The sequence below is a fragment of the Rhododendron vialii genome, chromosome 9a (assembly GCF_030253575.1).
Source record: "Rhododendron vialii isolate Sample 1 chromosome 9a, ASM3025357v1".
NCBI classification, from domain to species: domain Eukaryota; kingdom Viridiplantae; phylum Streptophyta; class Magnoliopsida; order Ericales; family Ericaceae; genus Rhododendron; species Rhododendron vialii.
Window position 1 is genome coordinate 33493847 of NC_080565.1, and position 19967 is coordinate 33513813.

A 19967-nucleotide genomic window follows, 5' to 3' on the forward strand; every position below is an offset into this window, starting at 1 on the left:
CCATTGGTTGGATTCTCATTCTCTCTCCCTCAACTTGATGTACTCTTTATTAAATTTTTCTCAATAAATTTGTTGCCGATTAAAAAAAACCTTTATCTATCTGGGTAAAAGAAACATGCTAAGAAATTTGAATATTTTGACAGATCCCCTAGTACTTGAGACCAAAATTGAAGGCAGTTGCAGCAACAAGTCCTTGCACAACACGAGCATCTCCAACATGCTTTTGTTTCGTTTGAGCACAAAATGTCTAGTCAAACACAACACTTATTACAAATTGACCCGACTCCTTCATTCGATTTAAATCTATCTCCTTGTGTGTAATAAGTCTTTGTATCAATCGTAATTAGTTAACTGATAAGCTGTAATCATCATATTCCGTCATTAATGAATTTCTAACGTGTTCCTAAAAACAGACTCCTTAAGAGATGGGTATTTTATTTTTTGCCCTAATGGCTGGCTAAATGTAGCTATTCTCCAGGCAAATTTAGTGAACCATGAAAAATCGTCACATCGTTAGCCACCCCTCTGACAATGTGTTGATGTTTCTACTTTTACAATTTGACCAGACAAAAAAACTAGTTGTGAACAAATATTTAAGAAGACCAATGGGCTTGTAGCCCAATTGGTAACTCCAGACTCTCCCACATGGGAGATCTGGATTCAAGCTTCGCTATAGGCGGTTTATGAGTTCAGGATTATGAATAGTCTATGAATTTCCCATGAACTAACTTAGGCCCCGTTTCAGAACATCTTTTTAAAAAATAAGTACTTAAATCACATTTTCAAATTCAAAAATAATATAAAAGAAAAATAATTTTTTAATTTTTTTTGCACCGTATTAAAGATCTCAATGAGATCTATCAAACAAGATCTATAGTGATAGAAAAATTATTTGCGTAAGCACATGATTTTTGAGCTTGAAATTGTCTTCTTAAAAAATAAGTACTTATTTATCGTTCCAGAACGGGGCCTTACTAACTTCTCCACTAACTCCCACTAATGTATACAATATTGGCAAAAAAACAAAACAAATATTTAAAAAATGACTAGGCAAAATAAATAAATAAAAATGCACTTTTTATGTACTTGAGTAGTCAAAATGCTTATTAGCGCAGGAGATGCCCGCGTTCCGTCAAGTCTTCTTAATACTTCGTAAGTATTTATTTATAATTTTCAAACTTAAAAATAATATATTTACAAAAATAATTTTTTAACTTTTTTACACCATTTAAAAATCTCATCGAAATCTATCAAATAAGATCTATATTACACAAAAAAATTATTTTAATAAGTTCATTATTTTTAAACTTAAAAATTACAAGTACTTATATTATAAAAAATTGGTCTTAGGTCTAACGCAGCCTAATTTTACTACTCTATTTTAACACTAAATATAATGAACGTCCATCAACCCAGACAGTTACATAATTGAACACCTGATACACTAGCAGAAACAAAGTCCACACTTTCAATAGAAAAAACAAAAAATAGAGAGAATAATGATCTAGAGGTATCGGTATCGTGCTTTGCCCTTCTTTGAACAATGGCAATGGCCGAAACCGTATCTCCGAAAAGGAGCATATCTTCAAAAAAAATCTCAGGAACCTATTTGCTACAGTTTCCCTAAGAAGAATAGTCGTGGATTAATATGCCGGTTTGATCATACTCGGCTCTACCAACAGCTGCAGCCACCTCTGAGGCCGGCTTACTAACTTGAGGAAGAGACTCTTGAAAAGATAAGGCTTGGTTACCTGAGAATGAACAGCTTGGGGAAGAATCAGATGTCACATAAAGCTTTCAGTGAGGGGTGAGGATCATTTCGGCAGAGTTCCATTTCTAGCAGATCAGTAACGGATGCAATTACCAAAGCTTTGATTGCACGAGTGGCTCTTCAAACATAAACGCAAGCCACTCGCATGAGCGTGCAATCGCAAGCAAAGAAACAATGTTTTTGTTCCCCGAAGAGATGGCAACTAATTCTTACATATTAGTCTAGCATAATACTAGTAAGTGTTGATAAATGATGATACAGGTTGCATTTTGCAGTGCGTAAACTTCTCAAACTGTTTGGAAATAGAAACAGATTTTCTGCAGCAAAGAACATGACGCATATGAAAATATATTCGCAAAACACAGCCAACAGCAATAACTTCTCAACGTGTTTCCGGCTTTCTGCCACATTGCATCCATTATCGGCTTGTCACAAAATAAGAGAGAAAAGAGGACTAATTCATGTAAAAGCACAATAGCACCACAAATTGTGATAGCAATAATTTGATTTGTTTCTGCAACTAGTCAAGGACCACCTTGCATACATTATCAGTTCACTCACATAATAAAATTCCAAATCCATAGACTACATATTCTAAATGCTATAACATAACATTCCAAAGAATGTTATCAAGTCTTGATAAATCTAGGAACAAACAGAAGTCTCACCTCCATGCTCTTCCCATGAACCAGTTACTCTTTCCTAGCGAGCACTTGTCAAATGAAACTTTTATCACTGCTGAGCACATTGAACCCTCTGGGCACCCCCGCCATGCATGTCTTCGTCCTCATCATACGCCTCTTGGGCCTGTTGCTGCTTCCGACGCATCTCCTCCTCAATGTTGACGTCATGCAGAGTGGTCTCCTCGCATTCGTCTACCTCCATTTGGCTCGCCTGCATCAGGGGCCTTGAAGGCAGCACAGCTTCAAGAGCCTTGCACTGATCAGGTGCGAGGGACTCTGGGAAATCCACTGTGAAGTGGATATACAGTTTCCCCCGCATAAAGGGCTTCTGATACATTGGCATCCCCTCATCATTAATTGCCTTGAATTGGTCTGTAAGTTGTACCAACAAGGAGATCAGTGACTTGGTAATTGGAGCAAATTCAGAATTCAATGACCCTTAAAATACCTCATGAAATCAATGTATAAAATACCAGGAAAAAATTAATACTTCGTACATCCCTGTGTTTCTTTTTTCAGCAATCATGTCATTTAATTTTCCTTCTTGATGTCATTTAATTGGCTCAACAAAAAATGAAAAGGATTAAAAAGATCACAATTAATCCCCTAAACAAAAATGTAGAAACATTTTCAAAAATATAAAAAAAAGTATAGAACAATGTCTAATTATGATCGACAAACAAATGGCCACGGAGGGAGTAGATAAAGGAATAAGTATAGGATGCCACATGATGTCATTTAATTGGCTCAACAAAAAATGTATTTTAAACAAAATCTCAAGATTAAAAGATCTCAATTAATCCCGTAAACAAATGTAGAATTGTCTAATTATGGTGGACAAACAAATGGGCACGGAGGGAGTAGACAAAAGGAATAACTATAGAGCATAGGGATAGAACTGGGGGAGAGAATGAGGTTCGCTTTCAATAATGAGACCAAGAGGGGAGGACGGGGCAGTACTATTCACTCACAAGTACCAAATTCACCGTCACAGCATCAAGAGTAATAAAATCAAATACTAAACATAAATATCTTGAGTATCTAAGAAAATCTTCTCAATAGTGGTACAACATGAAATTGAAAAACTTACCAGGCTTGACAACTTCTCCGGGTTGGGATTTAATGAGAAGCTGCCTATTATCGAGATGGGTAAGAATAAACTGGAAGCCACAGAGTGCCTCAGTAAGTGTCAAGGTGTGTTCGACAAAAAGATCATCTCCCTTCCGCTTAAACTTCGGGTGCTCTTTCTGTTGTAGGACAAAGACTATATCCCCAGTAACCGTATCAGGCTGACAAAACAGAAACCGATGTAAAATCGTAAGAAAACATTCAACTTGTACAAGGGCCAAAAGAAGAGAGAAAGAACTTGGCTTACTGCTTCATCAGCCTCCCCAGGGAATGTGATCCTCTGTCCATTCTGCATTCCCTTCTCCACACCAACTTCCAAAACTTTCTTCTCCCCAACGACCTTATCACCCTTGCACTGTGGGCAGCGATCCTTGTCATTGATGGTTTCACCAGTACCTTTACACTCATTGCAAGGATGTTGCATCTGCTGGATCATAGATGGGCCAAGATGTCGGATAGAAACTTTCATTCCAGACCCTTGACACCCAGCACACTTCATGGAAGCACCCGACTTAGATCCTTTACTGCAATCATCAAAATACAGCTTCAGTTAAGAGCAACAAAATATACACGACTCAACGAGTGTGGATTAGTAAAGTTGACAGACTCAAGTACTCACCCCTTGCACTTGGAGCAGATTACATTGCGTGAGAGAGATAGCTTCTTGGATGTCCCATTGTACAGATCATCAAGAGAAACCTTGAGGGGATGGACCACATCCTCTCCCCTTCTTTGCCTTCGGCCTCTGCTGCTTCCACCACCTGGGCATACACAGAATCACACCCGAATTAATGAAAGAAATATGTTACTCGCAATTTTGACATATCTGGCTCCAAAATTGCACACATAACAGAAGAATGTTCCCTTACCACCACCAAAAGGGCTACCACCTCCAAAGAATGACTGGAAGATGTCAAATGGGTCATGCCCACCTCCTCCACCACCCATTCCTTCCTTGAGAGCATCCTCACCATATTGATCATAAATCTCGCGCTTCTCTGGGTCACTCAAGACCTCATAAGCTTGGGCCAGCTCTTTAAACTAAAAGAAACACAGATCCATCATTTTAATCCACAGAATACTTCTTATCTTCTGATAGACAACCCAATCCATATTCCATACTATAGACAAAATCCGAGGCCATATAAATGTACCATGATCATCATTGGGAAACCACAAAGAACCAAAATCATGTTGAAACATCGAAATAGAAATCACTAAATTGGGCTTGGGTGTCAGACTTAGAATACATTTAGCTAAACAATTATGAAACTTGCAAAGACTTTCTAAGCTCAATGTGGCAACAATGTGGCAACAGGAGTTTTGGGATGTATAACCCTGGGCAGCCCTGTCTGCCGTAGTATAGCAGACATCTTTCTTGGAGTGAAACCAATTCTATGGCAATTTCTATGCCAATTCAACAAATTTCTGGATTGAAAATTTACTTTGGAAAATTAACAAGAGAAGGAAAACTTTAAACAGGGCAGAAATACACGCACATGAAAAGCAAATCACAAAACAATACCCAGACCTGCATACATCTAACTAGTAATCTGAGGATATATTAACTAAAAAACCATCGAAGGAGCCAATAAAGCATCACTGATCATACTATATGTACCGTTCCTGAAACATAGAGATATAGATATGCAGGGCCAGCCCTGAGGGCATGTAGAGAAGGTCCGGATGCAACATACACATTTTAATAGCTTCTCTACAAAAGAGATTGCGGAGTAGTGGTTGACAGGTGCCGCATCAGCGTTATGAACCTATGGTTTAAGACTCCAAGCCAGCATTTTTCTCACGGTAGTTTCAGTCACTTACATATGTATCATAATAAATGGTTAAATAAAAGTACTCCAAGATTACATCTACATAGTTAACTAGTTATCTTAAGATCTGTGACCTGCAAAACAAACCTTTAGTAGATAATGCTAGCATCATTGAACGTACAATACATACCTTTCTTGAATCATACATATGTACATATAATATATAAGTAGGGCCAGCCCTCAGGGCAGGCAAGATGCCGCAAGAAGGAAGCCACCTCAGGGACCCGAAATTGTTCCCACAAAATGTGCCCCGCCTAGGTCGGGACATGATATACAACATTCCAATAGCTTGTATGTAAACGAGATAGTGGTGTAGTGGTTGACAGGTGCTGCACCAATGCATTAAGTATACGGTTAATGATTTGAGTTTCCATGCTATCGCTTTTTCCTTGATTAGTAATTTTCACTAAGATGAGAGCTATAACTCATGGCTGACTGACAAAACTTCGGTAATCTCTCAGTGACACAAAGCTTGTTTCTATATGTATCGCTAAAAAAGGGCTTGGCTTAGCGGCTTACGGGTGTTACTCCCATTCAGTATGCTTTCGGTTCAATTCAAGTTACATTAAACTCAAAATTTAAGGGAAAAAAATATAGGCCTCAACTACTTCAATAAGTTCACCAAAGTTTAGGTCAAACTCTAACAGCCACCCATGAACTGAATCGGTTCAATGTGATGCCAAAAAACATGTGACGTCAATCACAAATTCAAGCACAGAACCACAAACATCTACCAAATCTCCCTGGGAACTCAATCCCACCGTGAAGCCCAATCAAATCTGGGACAAAGCCCCGTACGGACTGGCCCCACAAGAGTTGATAGCACCTATGAAATTTCGAACTTTCAAACTGAGACCTCAGGAGGAAGCAAACCCCCCAAGTCCCAAGCCTTTTTAACATCTATGAAATTACATCAACATCAATGATCAACAAAAGGCGCAAAATTTAACATCATTGATCTGCAAGAATCAAAAAAGGGAACTCCTTTAAACACAAAGCTATAGATCTACGTACAAAGATTGTACCTTTTCAGGATCACCGCCCTTGTCGGGGTGGTTCTTGATAGCGGCCTTCCGATAAGCCTTCTTCAGATCGTCCTGCGAAGCGCTCTTCGAAACCCCGAGAATTTCATAGTATTTGCTGTTATCGCTCTTCTTCGGCGCTCTCCCAAACATCTTTAATCAACCTGAAAAAACAACACAAATCAAATCACAAACAAGATCGACAAGAAAAAGGATCGATGTAGATCGATGGGTACAAATTTAGAGAGAGAAGGGAGCGATTGGACGAACCGATGATGGAACCCTAGGGGAGAGGGAGAGAGAGAGAAAGGAGGGATTGGGAATTCGGAGGAATGTTGTGTGGACTTGGGTGGTTTGAGAGAGAGGGTTTGGTTTGGTCTAGGATCTGTGTTTTAAGGGGAGAGAGGAATTGGACGGTGGAGATTGGAGGGTGGTGGTGGTGGACGATTATTTATAGGGAGAGGAAGATTCTAGAATTCTTGGGTTGGTTTTCTTGGTCTTCTGTGAGATCGCCACCGTTGGATTTTTTGGGTTTCTAAAAGGAGGTTGTTTAATTGCCTGATTGGAAATTTGGTAAAAGAAAGTGCAGGGAAAGAGAGGGAAAAGATGAGAAAACTTCAAGGGAATTGTTGAGGGGAATTTTTTGTGAATTTTTTTTTTTTTGTTATTTTCCTCTCTCTTTCCTCCCATATCGAACAACGGAAATGATTTTTTCTTCACTTGATTTTTTTTTTCTTAGGTTCAAAACAAACACCGAGGATTGATAGAGCAAGTCTAGTGGTCTAAAAATAGTTCAAGACGCATTTACCCGCTCCTTACTTGTTACTTGCAAAAGACCTTCAACAGCTCTAGTTGTAGATGCGGCTACCTCGGTACTGGGTATGTCCCTAGTTGCGAGCTCGAACACTTCGTGATAACCAAACTTGAGCTCACTACCTCGTAACTTAGAGACCATGTTTGTGAGATCTTAGTCGGGATGCATAGGGAAGTCAACCTCTGAGCACAGAAGAGTGTGGTACCGCTGCCAAAAAGCGATACTCTCTTGGATTTTGTCCATTTTTCGGCATGCATATTGTTTTATAAATTATTTGTATTTATAATATATGTAATGTCTTTAATGATTTTGAAACTCCATTTAATAGAAAAAATTAAAATCTATCAAATAAGATTTATATTACATGCAAAAAAGCTTTATACATTTGAAAGTGGACAAGAAATTTGGGACGAATGGAGAAATACATTACAAGAATTGATGCCATAATTGCCATTGACTTCCATCATTGGACTTTGCTGTTACCTTTTATACTAGTTGAATTCGGAATAGGTGTGTCCGCGCACCGAATAATTTTCCAACACTAGTCAGAAGTTGTGTTCTGTGTTGGATTTGTTGAGTTTGATTTTTTTTTTTAAATATGATTTCTATTTTTTGTCTAATCCACCTTTCGATCAAATTTGGTAAAGAATGGAGTATTTGATTCGTAAAAAGAGTTTGTGATTTTATAATGCATGATATTTTAGCTTGCAAATTTAGGGCCTGTTTGGTACTCATTTGTTATTGCTTAATTTAATTTAGGTATGATAAATGATTTTCACACTTCTATTTTTAATAATTCACATCCTCTTTTCTTCTTCTTTTTATCCATATAAATTTCCAACATTACCCTCGGATGCCATAAAAAGTACACATTACAAAAAGGCAACATAGTTGGTTAACTCATGTACCCTCGGATGCTGAAAAAGTATACATTGTAAAAACGGCAACATAATTAATTCATGTGAATAGAGACAAAAAAAAAAAAAAAAGAATTTGCCTTGAAAATAGAATAGTGTGAAAATCAAATCTTGACCCCCGCTAGCTAACATCGAAATGGATTCCGTCTCTATGCGAATCTCTTCTCTCGGCCCAGACCAAATTGGGTCTCCACTTGGGGCAGGAAAGGGTCAGCCCATGGATCAAAGTTGCAAAACAAATTAAATTTAGAAACAAAATAAATAAATAAATGGCCCTTTACTATAAAAACTTCCACATCTAGCCCACCATTAAAAATCAATTTGGGCCCTCAAAATAAAGGCTTGAATATAACGACGATGGCCCAGGATTTCTCTTCTTACATCGGATCAAGGCCCAACATGAAAAACTCCCTCTCTATGGAAAGGCCCATGAAAAATATTCTTCTTTGTTTTCGTTCACATTTTCAACATATGTGACTCCACGCCCACTCTTTTTTTTGTTTTTAATGGCGAAAAAAAGATTTTATTAATCTTTGAAATAAAAACAAAGACTGAAAGGTGCAAGGAGAAAGGCAATAAGTGTCCATCCGAGAACTAAACTCTTGATTGACAATATGTCAACTAAGGAAACACCACAACTGCCAAAGCCCAGCACCAGGGCTTGTTTGATAGCAAGATTAGAGCTTGGGATAAGATTGTGAGTCCTATGGGAGCTTTTAAATTCATGTTTAGTGTTGGCAAAAACCTCAGGATTGGTAATACCAAGGGATAACGAATCCCACAAATCCACAGGATTACCCATCCCGGGGGGTTGGTATTAACAATCCTACCCCATGGGATTAAGGTTGGAAAGAAAATTTTGTTCACAATCCTGTTATATCCTATAAAAAAACAAACATGTTATTCACAATTCTACAACCTAATTCTGTCATAAACAAACATGAATAAAAGATTCATCTCCTCATTAATAATTCTACCTCATTATCAATCTCCATCCTAATCTCACTTCATTACAAATACCCAAAAACGAAATTTATTATCAAACACATCCAAAAGGTCTAAAAGCCCAAATAAGACACTCTACGCCCACTCTTGCCACACAACTTTTCCGATGAAGGAAAGAAGTCATAAAAATCATTGGAAAATGGAAAAACAATATAAACGTCTCTCGACACTAGCTAGTTTAATCCTAGTGGAGTACTCCATATCTTAATGACAAAGTGTTTTCGAAACGAGTGCTATGAGTACCGACTGGCTGGGGAGGAAAATTGTACCGATAGGCTTCGCCGGGCTCTCTCCGGCCATCGGACGGCCAATCCGATCCGTTCAAAAATTCTAAAAAAAAAACCGAGGGGCCCTTTGCGGAAATCAACCGCATTCAAAATGTGTAGGGTACTTGATCCGATCACTTATTTTTCATGTATCCGGTGGCCGGAGACGACCCGGCGCGACCGGTTGGTACGATTACCCTCCCGGCCGGTCGGTACCTACATCATTACATGGAGTAGATGGAGAATACGTTAGTCTAATGCCCACGTATGTATGTATGGGTTTGCCTATAAAAACGACTTTATTCATGTGGGGGACAGCCTTTTCAAGATTAGCCACTTGTTGATAGCTTGATGACAAATACAGTACGTGTTTAGTTGCTGGATACTACTTGATAGAGATAGAATCCGATGCACTTATAATTCGAGTACACTTTGACCATTCGATGCACTCAAAAGAGCGGTGATGCGGACGAAGTCACAAAACGGAACTGCCCAATACATCTAGTGGAGTGTTAAAGATAAAGAAAATTGGCAAAGAAAATACCATTAAAGTGCATATGAACGGCTCAGATTTACTGTGCAGTGCATATAAACCGTTCAAGTATATTTTAAGGATATTTTCTTTGTCCATTTTCTTTACACCTAGCATTTTTCATACATCTAACTCGCATACAAGCAGTAACGGACTCAGAAATTTCCTACGATAGGGTACGTAAATTTTCATAGGATAATGATTTCGGTACTCCGTATTTAGATAATTCACACTCTAATATTTATCTTTCTGTGAGAATGTCATGTGTAATTTCAACACTAAAATACAAATATTAAAATGTGGTTATGAAAAATAGAATGCCAAAATCAATTACCTCTCCGTAACCTTGCAAAAATTTCCCATCAACTAAAATTATACACCATCATCCAAATAGTGTGTGTGTTTATATATATATACTTCAAAAAGTTTTAAAACATATCCACCCATATTTAAGTATTCACCGCTGAATTTTTCATTTAGATTACATTAAAAGTCCAAATTTATAAAAATAAATAAAATACATGATCTAATTATTTTTTTCCAAAAAAAAAAAAGAAGATGTTCTTATCAAGTTGTTATGGGGGTGTAATAATCTTTCTGCGCGGACTAATTATTTGACATTTTCTACATTTGTAAATGACTCAGATCATCGAGAACACATCCAAATGTGTGCGAACTATACTTATCAATCTTAATCGAACAAGAAAAAAAAAAACTACGTCGGAAAAAATAATATGGGATTGAATGGTACATGACCTTACGCTTCCTGTCGTAAGTTCCTTGCTCACACAGGATGCATGTGTATTCTATTCATGTTGAACCGCCTTCAATATTCGTGTTCGGACATCTATGCGAAAAAACATTTCTATGATTAAATGGAAATTGAACGGTAGATCTCATGTGAACCCTGAATTACGATAATTTTTTTTGAAGGACTTTGCTCCGACTAATTTTTCAATTTCTCGTGTGTTGAAATTGAGGTTATTTATCTGTCTTGGTCAAAGACCCATTTTAAAACCTTTTTTTTTTATTTTATTATTTTTGTCAAAATCTTAAAACCTACTTCGGTAAGGTTGTTTGGGGAAATTTCGATTTGTGGACAAAGACTAAAAAGAGTAAACCTACTTCTTCTTCTTCCTCTTCTTCTGCTTTTTTTTTCCCCCAAAAAATGGTAGGAATTGTATTATATAAAAAAAAAACAGCCGAATACATCGAAGTTGGATATCGTACCAAGGAGAGTAAATAACCAAACAAGAGGATTAACTACTCAAGATCACCCACTAGAGCCTCGCAATCAGGCTTTGCCAGCTAATCGGCGATGACCAACCTCTAAATGGAAAGAGCAACACAAACCTTCAATTGCGGCAAAAACAAGCAGAATAACAGCAGAAGTCCCACACAGGGGAGGGAAAACTCTCATTAAAGGGAGAGAACCAAACCAACAAAACCCAAAACACATGAACCAAAAAGAGACAGGAAAATTTTTAAAAACCCGGCTGAAAACACTATTGTCAGAAGCCGCCGCATCGGATCCGCCGGCTTATTCGCTGGATGAGTAAACCTACTTTAGTACGCTAAAAAAAAGTCTCACAGCTCCATAAATTTAACCAGTCTAGTTTAGCAACCTTTTTCTGATTTTTTAAATGGGCTTTTTAATGTCTTGTAAACCTTTCAACTTTTGATTAAAGTTTGTTGTATTGTGATTTTAGAACTCCAAAAATTGATTGAAGGGCTTTAAAATTGAACTGTATTAATACACAAAACGACGTCGTTTTGAAGCCCCTAATCGATTTTTGGAGTGCTAAAATCAATTTCCAAGTTTGTCTTATCGACTTTTATGTCAAATTCCTATCTCTATATATCTATAAATAAAGAAAAAGCTAGTAGTACCTAATTTGAATTATCCACTTAGGACACAAACGTCATTTTTCAAAGGATGTTAATTTTGACACTCCACTTTTGTACATAGAAGCTTTACTTTTAACGTGAAGTACTAGTAACTTTATGTACAAAATAGAGCGATTGCGTACTAAAGTGATGCGCAAAAATCAATTCCTTTTTGAAAGAAAATTGATTTTAGTACTGAAAAAATTGATGGAGGAGCTCCAAAATGATGTCGCTTTGGATATCAACATAGTTCAGTTCTGGAGCCCCTCCATCAATTTTTGGAGTGCCAAAATTACTTTTCTTTTGAAATAGGAAAATGCTTGTTTAACTTTAGAAACTTTATTGTGTTGTGGGGTTCATTTTTGGGCTTTCTGGTGAGTCTGAAGGAACAGCTGATAAGAATGGGACGGGGCATATTGAAGGAGATTCTCAATTGGTGATTGGCATGATTCAAAAGCAGCAAGATGTCAACAAAGCAGTTGGGGTTCTAATTACGGATGTGACCCGACTAAAGCAGGAATTTGAAGATACGAGAGTGAGTTTTATTCGAAGGATTGGCATTTCAGCGGCACATGTTGTGGCTAAAGATGCTGTGAGATGGAGTGGGATTCATTCGTGAGAATTCTATCCCCCTTGGCTTTTTTCATACATCACGTGAGGATGAGAGTCCATCTTGATGTATTGATTTTATTTTCCTAAGATTAATAAAATCTATCCTGAACTTTAGCAAAAAAAAAAAAAGGAAAAAAAGAAGAAATATATATACGTCATCCACATAAAAAGGTAGGTTGATCGGATATTGGTTTTTTACTTTAACGATCCGTGTTGTCTTGAAACCCATCTGTTCCTCCATTGCTTTCTAAGACAACCATATAAGGTTTGACAATGCCTTGATTGATCAATGTCGGATCAACTTTTGCATGAATACTTTAAATATTAAATTCTACGGCATGAACAACTTTGATCATCAACAGTAACTGTGGGAGCGTATTTTGCATCACATCAGCGATCAGTAAATGATAAAAATCCGGCTCGTACAAAAAACTTACTATATGGGTTTCTTTTTTCTTTTTTAAGAATTTTAACTAGCGAAAGAAAAATTGGTACTCTAAACAAGTAAGTAGCTACAATGAGCTACAACAACTTACCATGCATGTGTTTCCACTTCTCACCAACCAAAGGCATACAAGCTTATTTTTTTTTACAAATGTCCACTCCCTCTCTTAATTTATTTAAGTTTTTTTCCCCTCTTTTCTTTGATTTCAAAAGTTCAAAAAATATGCACAAAGAAAACAAAAAAGATACTCCGTATATAATATTGTTAGAGTGTGAACCCAAATAGGATTAGTAAAATTAAAATGATTATGATTATGATTTGAACTTTTAACATAACGACAATTTGATTGTACGCACAGTCCAATTTACGTATGACAGATGGTATTTTTTGATATTGTAATTATTCTGTATTTTCCATCAGAATTTCCACAATTTCGACCAAATAAACGGAAAACAAGACTAGGCTTCTAGAAATTTAAACTAATTAGGGAAAGATATAAATAAATATGTTAACAAAACAACACATATTGAAAAGTCAACTTTTCTGTTGCAAAATGTCCAATTCGGCAATTGGAGTGGTTATTTTCTAAAAAACACATTGCAGAGAAGTACTAGTAAAAAATACAAATACCATCCCTCCAAAGTCCAACCTAAATTCAAAATTTCGACCGGTCCAATGTTTCTGGAGTATCATTTTTAAAAAGAAAAAAAAAAAAAGATTATTCAATGCCCTCTCAGTCGGTAACCTATGTCACTTCCGTATCACGACATGAACACTAGTCTTGAACTCTACATCAACCTATGGTGGAAAAGGACCCGGGGTAGCGTGACGGTGTCGAGGGCCATTAAACAATGTTTCACACTTTTAGCATAAAGTATAAATTTGGGGTACTAGGACCTGGGTGAATACCCCGCCGTTTTTGATCGACGCATTCGAGCTGTCTATTTTAATTTTGGACAGTTCAAATTTGGAGGGAAAAAAAGAAGAGAGAAAGAGGAGAGAGAGTGATAAAATGAGAGGAGAGAGAAGATTTTAATTTGAGCTGCCCATCACATTTTTAGACGGTCCACATGAGCTGCTCAAGCACCACGTTGGCACGACGACATGGCACCCATCAGGCATCCAAAAATTTCTCATAAGTGAAGATATTTATCTTGTTTGGTTCACATTTCAACTCATCTCATTTCTTTTCTATACGTTTCTCAATATATTTTTCTCTTTATCTTTTTACCATTTATTACCTCTCATAACATCAAAAATAACTTTAAAAAATGCAAACCAAACAATGTGAGGAATGATTCTCATTGCCAGCCCCCGCCACCCATTCCCCGCCACAGTAATAAAAGCATCACACCACCTCTTCCCTACCTCGAGACACACACACCCACCCACCCACCCATCCACAGTAAATGAAAAATATATTTTCAATTTTTTGTTGTATTGTATAAAAAATCTTATCGAAATCTTTCAAACAAGATTCATAATTCATATTTTTAAATTTTAATTTATAATTCATATTTTTAGATTTCAATAAGTTCATAATTTTTGAATTAAAAATTACCTTTTTAAAAAATAACGATTTTTTTTTTTTGGTTCCGGGAAGGGAGCCTGACTCTCGTTACCAGCCCCCCACCACCCATACCCCGCCACAGTAATAAAAGCATCCCACCACCTCTTCCCCTACCTCCAACCCCACCACCCCTTTCCCCATCCTCTTCTCTCTTTCTCTCTCTAAAACCCAAAAATACTACTCCCATTTCCTCCCGATTATCTCAAATTTCAACCCACATTTCCTCACCTTCCCCCCCAACTCTCATCCTCACTCTATTCCCTCACATTTCCATCACAACCCACAAAACCAAAACCCTAATCTCCCCCCGCACCCCAATTCACTCCACTTCCCATAAGAGAGCAAACCCAATTCCCCGATCTCCTTATCCCCAGAATTACCTATCCCGATAATGTTTTCCACTCCATTCGTTCTCTCATTTGGTCTAATCCTCTCAATCCCCTTACTGTTCTTCGTCGCCCCGAAGATCCTCCCTCCAAAACACCTCCAGATCTCCCTCCCGGACGAGATCGACGACCTCGCCCTCTTCCGCCGCGCCACCCTCGCCTCCGCCGACCACCACCGCGGCCACCACGGCGCCGTCTCGCGACTGAGCGTGAAGCCCAAGATAGCATTTCTGTTCCTCACCAACACCGATCTCCACTTCGCCCCGCTCTGGGACCGCTTCTTCGAGGGCAACGAGGCCCTCTTCAACGTCTACGTCCACGCCGATCCGTCGCTGCCGCCGTCCGCGGTGGCGGCGACGGGAAAGAGCGCCTTCGACGGCCGGTTCATCGCGTCGAAGAGGACCGAGCGGGCCTCGCCGACGCTGATCTCCGCCGCGCGCCGCCTCCTCGCCACCGCGCTCCTCGACGACCCGATGAATTACCATTTCGCCCTCGTCTCCCAGCGCTGCATTCCTCTCCACTCATTCCATTTCACTTACAATACCTTGGTTTCCCCACCGAAAATCTCCGCCGCGTCGAACTCGACTCGGCCCGAGTTAACTCAGGTACCTTTGGCTTACATTTTCCGGTATTTTTTTCACTGCCTAATTTATTATTTTCTCTAAATATTCACTAGATTCGGATCAAATTTTTAATTAATCACTTGCCATGTCGAAGGTCGCAAAAATTTCATTGGAAGGGGAAAATCTGACTTAAGAAATTTTAATTTAGATCCAACTCAGGCCTAGTTTTTCAAATGTGGTAAAAGTTCTAAAATTGAGGACTAAAATTACTTTTTTTTCCCCTTCAGTTCAAGGAGCCACCTAGTTACATCGAGATCCTCTCCGGCGAACCGCAGCTGTGGGACCGGTACACGGCCAGGGGGGAGAGCACGATGCTGCCCGAAGTGCCGTTCGACCGGTTCCGGGTCGGGTCGCAGTTCTTTGTTTTGAACCGAAAGCACGCCCTGTTGGTGATCCGAGACAGAAGGCTGTGGAGGAAGTTCAAATTGCCCTGTCTCAACACCGATTCTTGTTACCCGGAAGAGCATTACTTTCCGACCCTTTTGTCCATGGAGGATCCGAATGGGTGTAGTCAGTACACGCTCACTCGGGTTAATTGGACGGATAGCGTCGGCGGGCACCCGCGAACGTACAAGGCGCTCGAGATTTCGGCCGATCTGATTTACAGTCTCCGGGAATCGAATTCGAGTTATTCGTATTTGTTTGCCCGGAAGTTCACTCCGGATTGCTTGGACCCTTTGATGGAGATCGCGGATAAGGTCATTTTCAAGGACTGAAGTGTGTCGGGTAAGTAACTTAACTCTATCCATTTGTTTATGTTTCAAAATTACTACTACTATGTTAGGATCTTAGTCACTGTCATCGTTCAAAATGTTTCGTGCTTGTTCTTAATTAATTTTTGCACTGCGCTTGTGCTCTCTAACCTTGTTCTTACGGGTTTTAATAGTTTGATGTGGTTTGAAGTGAATGACGCTTTCACGCTCAAACATGCAGAGTTATTTGAGATGCTGTCGGTTATTTTTTGAAAATTTGTCTTGTTGTGTTTTGGACTTTTTTTTTGGCTAAAATACAAGCTAGGTCAAATTATTTGGGCTGGCTTTTTAATTTTGGGGAAGAAAAATGTGTAGGAGTGCCTTTTTTTAGGGTACTTTTTGCCTAGCTGTTAGAGATTTTTGTTTATTATGTATTTTGAGGAAAAATAGGGAAAACAAATTGAAACAATTGAAAAGCTCACATTAAGTCTTAGATAGGGTCTGTGACTCTGTCTGGTTTTGGCATTTTACTATTTTTTACTTATTTGGATAAAATTCAGTTGAGCCTAGACGCATTTAAGCGAAAACAAAATGCCAAATCAAAGGGGCGTGATCCGATCCGATCCGGATAGACTCGGACGGAGTAACGACATTGAGGCCGCCGCGGAGTCGGGCAGGTTTTTTATTTTTAGACTTGGGTGCGGATAACAGTGACGCAAATAGGGGCTTAGAATACGGGTCTTGTTTATGGACAGTTTCGGATATTGATAATAATAGTACTATAGCTGAAGTTCCTAACGTGCAACTGTTTCTTCTCCCCACTAGTATTTCGGTGGTTTGACCTAGGCAATCAGTTGACCAATTTTTTTTTCCCTAATAATTAACGAAGTGGTTGATCTATTTCACCCACCTGTCCTTGTTTGTTTGGATCTGCTTGTTTTTTGTTTCTTTTCTTTTTTCACAATCGGGCGTGCGTCGTACATAAGTCGAAAATGATTTAAAGCTCATTCATGCAACAAGCTAAGGAGTTGTTCCACTTTTTAGAAAGTTAATTTTTTTTCAAATGGAAGTAATTTCAAACTCAAATATAATGAAAATGAAAAATATTTTTTCAATTTTTTTTACGCCGTTTAAAAGATCTTAATGAGATCTATCAAACAAGATTCATATTGATAGGAAAATTATTTGTGTAAACACATGATTTTTGAGCTTGAAATTGCTTTCTTTTTCAAAAAGTTTTTTTTTTACAAAATCGGAACACCACCTAAAAAGGCTTGCCTTTTAATTAGTAGTACTTAAGAAGTTAAGGTAGTTAAGAACGTTTAGAAGAAGTTAGCTTAGGTTGGGGGGAGATGCCTTGAGCTTTCGGCGAAAGCAAGTTTAGAATTTGGAAAAAAGAGTTTTAAGTAAAAGGGTCTGTCTGCCTGCTACAATGGATGGCCCCCTCCCTAATCTAAAAGCAGTAACCATTGATGATGGATGGCCCCGGGTAATCAATAAGATGTGTTTGTTGAGCTAGAAAATTTTGAGTGTGATGGCCCCGGGTAGTCAATAAGATGTGTTTGTTTGAGCTAGAAAATTTTGAGTGTGAATTGATCGAGGACAGACAGGAATAGTACTCCTGCTTTACCTGTGACTTTTCTTTCTTTCTTTTAGCGGAAGAGTTTAGAATTTCATGAATAATACTGTACTACCACGTGCAACTAATACAATTAATGAACGAACAGATTGCATGTATAAAGACAAATAAACGGCCAAATCAAATGGAGGATACAATCCAGTTACCTGTAAGTTTTCACATTTATAAAGATAAACTTATCTTTAGGGGGTGTTTCCGGTAGTGAAAAAATTATAGATTTTTATTTGTAGTTGAGAAGTTGTTAGGTGTTTCTGGTAGTAAATAAGTTGTTGATAAGTTTCTGAGTAGAGTTGCTTTAGCAAAAAAAAAAAAATTTATTTGACAATTTTTTTATTAGTGAAAACGAGATGGTAAAATGCTGAAACATTTTTGTTAGTGAGAATAAGTTGGTAAAATGCGTTAAGTTTTTTTTTTTTTTTTTGGTTAGTAGAAAACACCCCTAGGATGTGTTTGAATAAGAATCAAACATTAGAATATGTAAAATTTAACGGTTGACCCTTGTTGTCCTTGTTCTTTCTCTACTTTAATTGTTTTTCTTTATTTCCATGAATCTCTTTTCAAAATTTATGTTAAACATCAACCTTGGGTTTTGGACCGGAAACTAAAGCCCTATTTCATATTTCAAAATAAGTACTTAAAAAATATGAATTTATTTTCAAATTTAAAAATAAAGAGTTTAAGAAATTAATTTTTCAAATTTTTTTTTGCAGGGTTTGATAGATCTTGATAAAACTAGATTTATAATGCATATTTTTTAATTTTAGAAAGTCCATTATTTTTAAGTTTAAAAATTACAAATAAGTTTTTTTTTTTTAGGGGATAAACCGGAACGGGCCCTAACTCTCTCTTTTTTACAACCCATTTGGATTTGGATCCTCATTTTTATACAAAAGCTAAGAGTGAGGGATCTTTTTGTGAGGATCGTTTGAGAATTTTTATTCAGATCGTTCATCTCGGTAATCAATAATCCGGATGTGTTTATATTTTTGATCGGTAATAATTAATTTTTACTGGTCCAAAACACAAATACATCTGGACTATTGATTACCATATTGGACGATCCGAATTCCATGAAAAATCTCGTACGATCCTCAAAGGGAATAATCCTCGTAGGGGATAGCAATCGAATATCAAAAGTTATGTGGTCTAACAAATTTTATTTTTATAAAAAATGATCAGTGCTTTTCTGATCCTAGAATAAAGAATCATTTTTTATCCACCCAGATGAGTTTTGGCCCCGTGCTATGGCTGCATTGCTTTAAATCCAGTCAACTCTGATTACTGTAATTTCCAGATCTGATCTCTCCAGTCATTGACTCAGCATGTGCTTACTAAAACTCACGTGATGTTTCTGCAGGGTAACATGGAATCTGTTCGTCCTTTTCTACGCTTTGGGAACCGTGAAAAGTCAAGTCACTGTCGGAATAATAAGGCCCAGAATCAGGCCCAAGACCAAGCCCGGCGAAGTCGGAGCTCCAGGTGAGAAATGATTCGCCGCCGGTGCGCGTGGCGTCCGGTTGTTGTTGTTGTGTATGTGCGTGTTTGTGTATAGAGCTGTGTATCGACGTCCGATTAGCGGAAAAAGAAAGGCGTCCACGAAGGTGTGGACGGCGGAGATTGCGAGCTTAGAGTGGAGTGTTGAAAAAAACAGGAAAAAATGGGCAGTGAAAAAAAGTCCCAAAGGGACTTTGTTGTGTGTCATTTTTTTTTTCCCTCTTGCTTTTCTTTTCGTACCAAGCTTACGAGAGAAAAGAATATCTCCCATTTGCTCCTTCCCCCGATTTTCTTCTCCTTTTTGTGTTGTAATGTCATTTTTGGTGTTCCACTTATCCTAAGGAATGTGTCAATGCCATTGAAATCTCTCTCTCTCTCTCTCTCTCTCTCTCTCTCTCTCTCTCTGTGGTATGTGTGAATGTGACTCTTGGCGAAAGTCAGCAGTGTTAGTTGTAGTTAGTGGAGTTTGAATTTTAGTCAAATGCATAGGAGTGTATGCGACTCATCTGCGTTTTCATCATCCTTTCTTCTGCTTTGCGATTTAAATTGTACGAGTATTGATTCCTTTTTGTTGTTCTTTAATCTGGAGTACTGCTTAGACAAGTTAAATTATACGTAATTTATACCAGTCCAAAATTTCTTGCTTACT

At 38.0% G+C, this 19967-nt stretch overlaps 2 protein-coding genes across 2 annotated transcripts; one reads left to right on the plus strand and one right to left on the minus strand.

Moving 5' to 3' along the window:
• Window positions 1–2229: 2229 nt before the first annotated feature.
• LOC131301232 (dnaJ protein homolog) lies at window positions 2230–6983 on the minus strand. The gene is made up of 7 exons (XM_058327406.1): window positions 6707–6983; window positions 6440–6600; window positions 4452–4623; window positions 4202–4343; window positions 3830–4106; window positions 3545–3743; window positions 2230–2826 (listed from the first exon to the last, which is right to left on the minus strand). The coding sequence occupies exons 2-7, from the start codon at window positions 6587–6589 to the stop codon at window positions 2504–2506; spliced, it is 1263 nt and encodes a 420-aa protein (XP_058183389.1). The 5' UTR covers window positions 6590–6600; window positions 6707–6983; the 3' UTR covers window positions 2230–2503.
• Window positions 6984–14610: 7627 nt separating this feature from the next.
• LOC131301233 (glycosyltransferase BC10-like) lies at window positions 14611–19684 on the plus strand. Its single transcript, XM_058327407.1, has 3 exons — window positions 14611–15475; window positions 15721–16219; window positions 19182–19684. The coding sequence occupies exons 1-2, from the start codon at window positions 14876–14878 to the stop codon at window positions 16207–16209; spliced, it is 1089 nt and encodes a 362-aa protein (XP_058183390.1). The 5' UTR covers window positions 14611–14875; the 3' UTR covers window positions 16210–16219; window positions 19182–19684.
• The last annotated feature ends 283 nt before the right edge of the window (window positions 19685–19967 follow it).

Excerpts from the sequence above, each read along its gene's own strand:
- LOC131301232 (XM_058327406.1), bottom strand. The coding sequence starts at position 6,589 with ATGTTTGGGAGAGCGCCGAAGAAGAGCGATAACAGCAAATACTATGAA. Across the intron at positions 4,344-4,451 it reads TGGTAGCCCTTTTGGTGGTG|GTGGTGGAAGCAGCAGAGGC; the intron begins GTAAGGGAACAT and ends GTGTATGCCCAG. Across the intron at positions 2,827-3,544 it reads CGGAGAAGTTGTCAAGCCTG|ACCAATTCAAGGCAATTAAT; the intron begins GTAAGTTTTTCA and ends TACAACTTACAG.
- LOC131301233 (XM_058327407.1), top strand. The coding sequence starts at position 14,876 with ATGTTTTCCACTCCATTCGTTCTCTCATTTGGTCTAATCCTCTCAATC. Across the intron at positions 15,476-15,720 it reads CTCGGCCCGAGTTAACTCAG|TTCAAGGAGCCACCTAGTTA; the intron begins GTACCTTTGGCT and ends TTTCCCCTTCAG.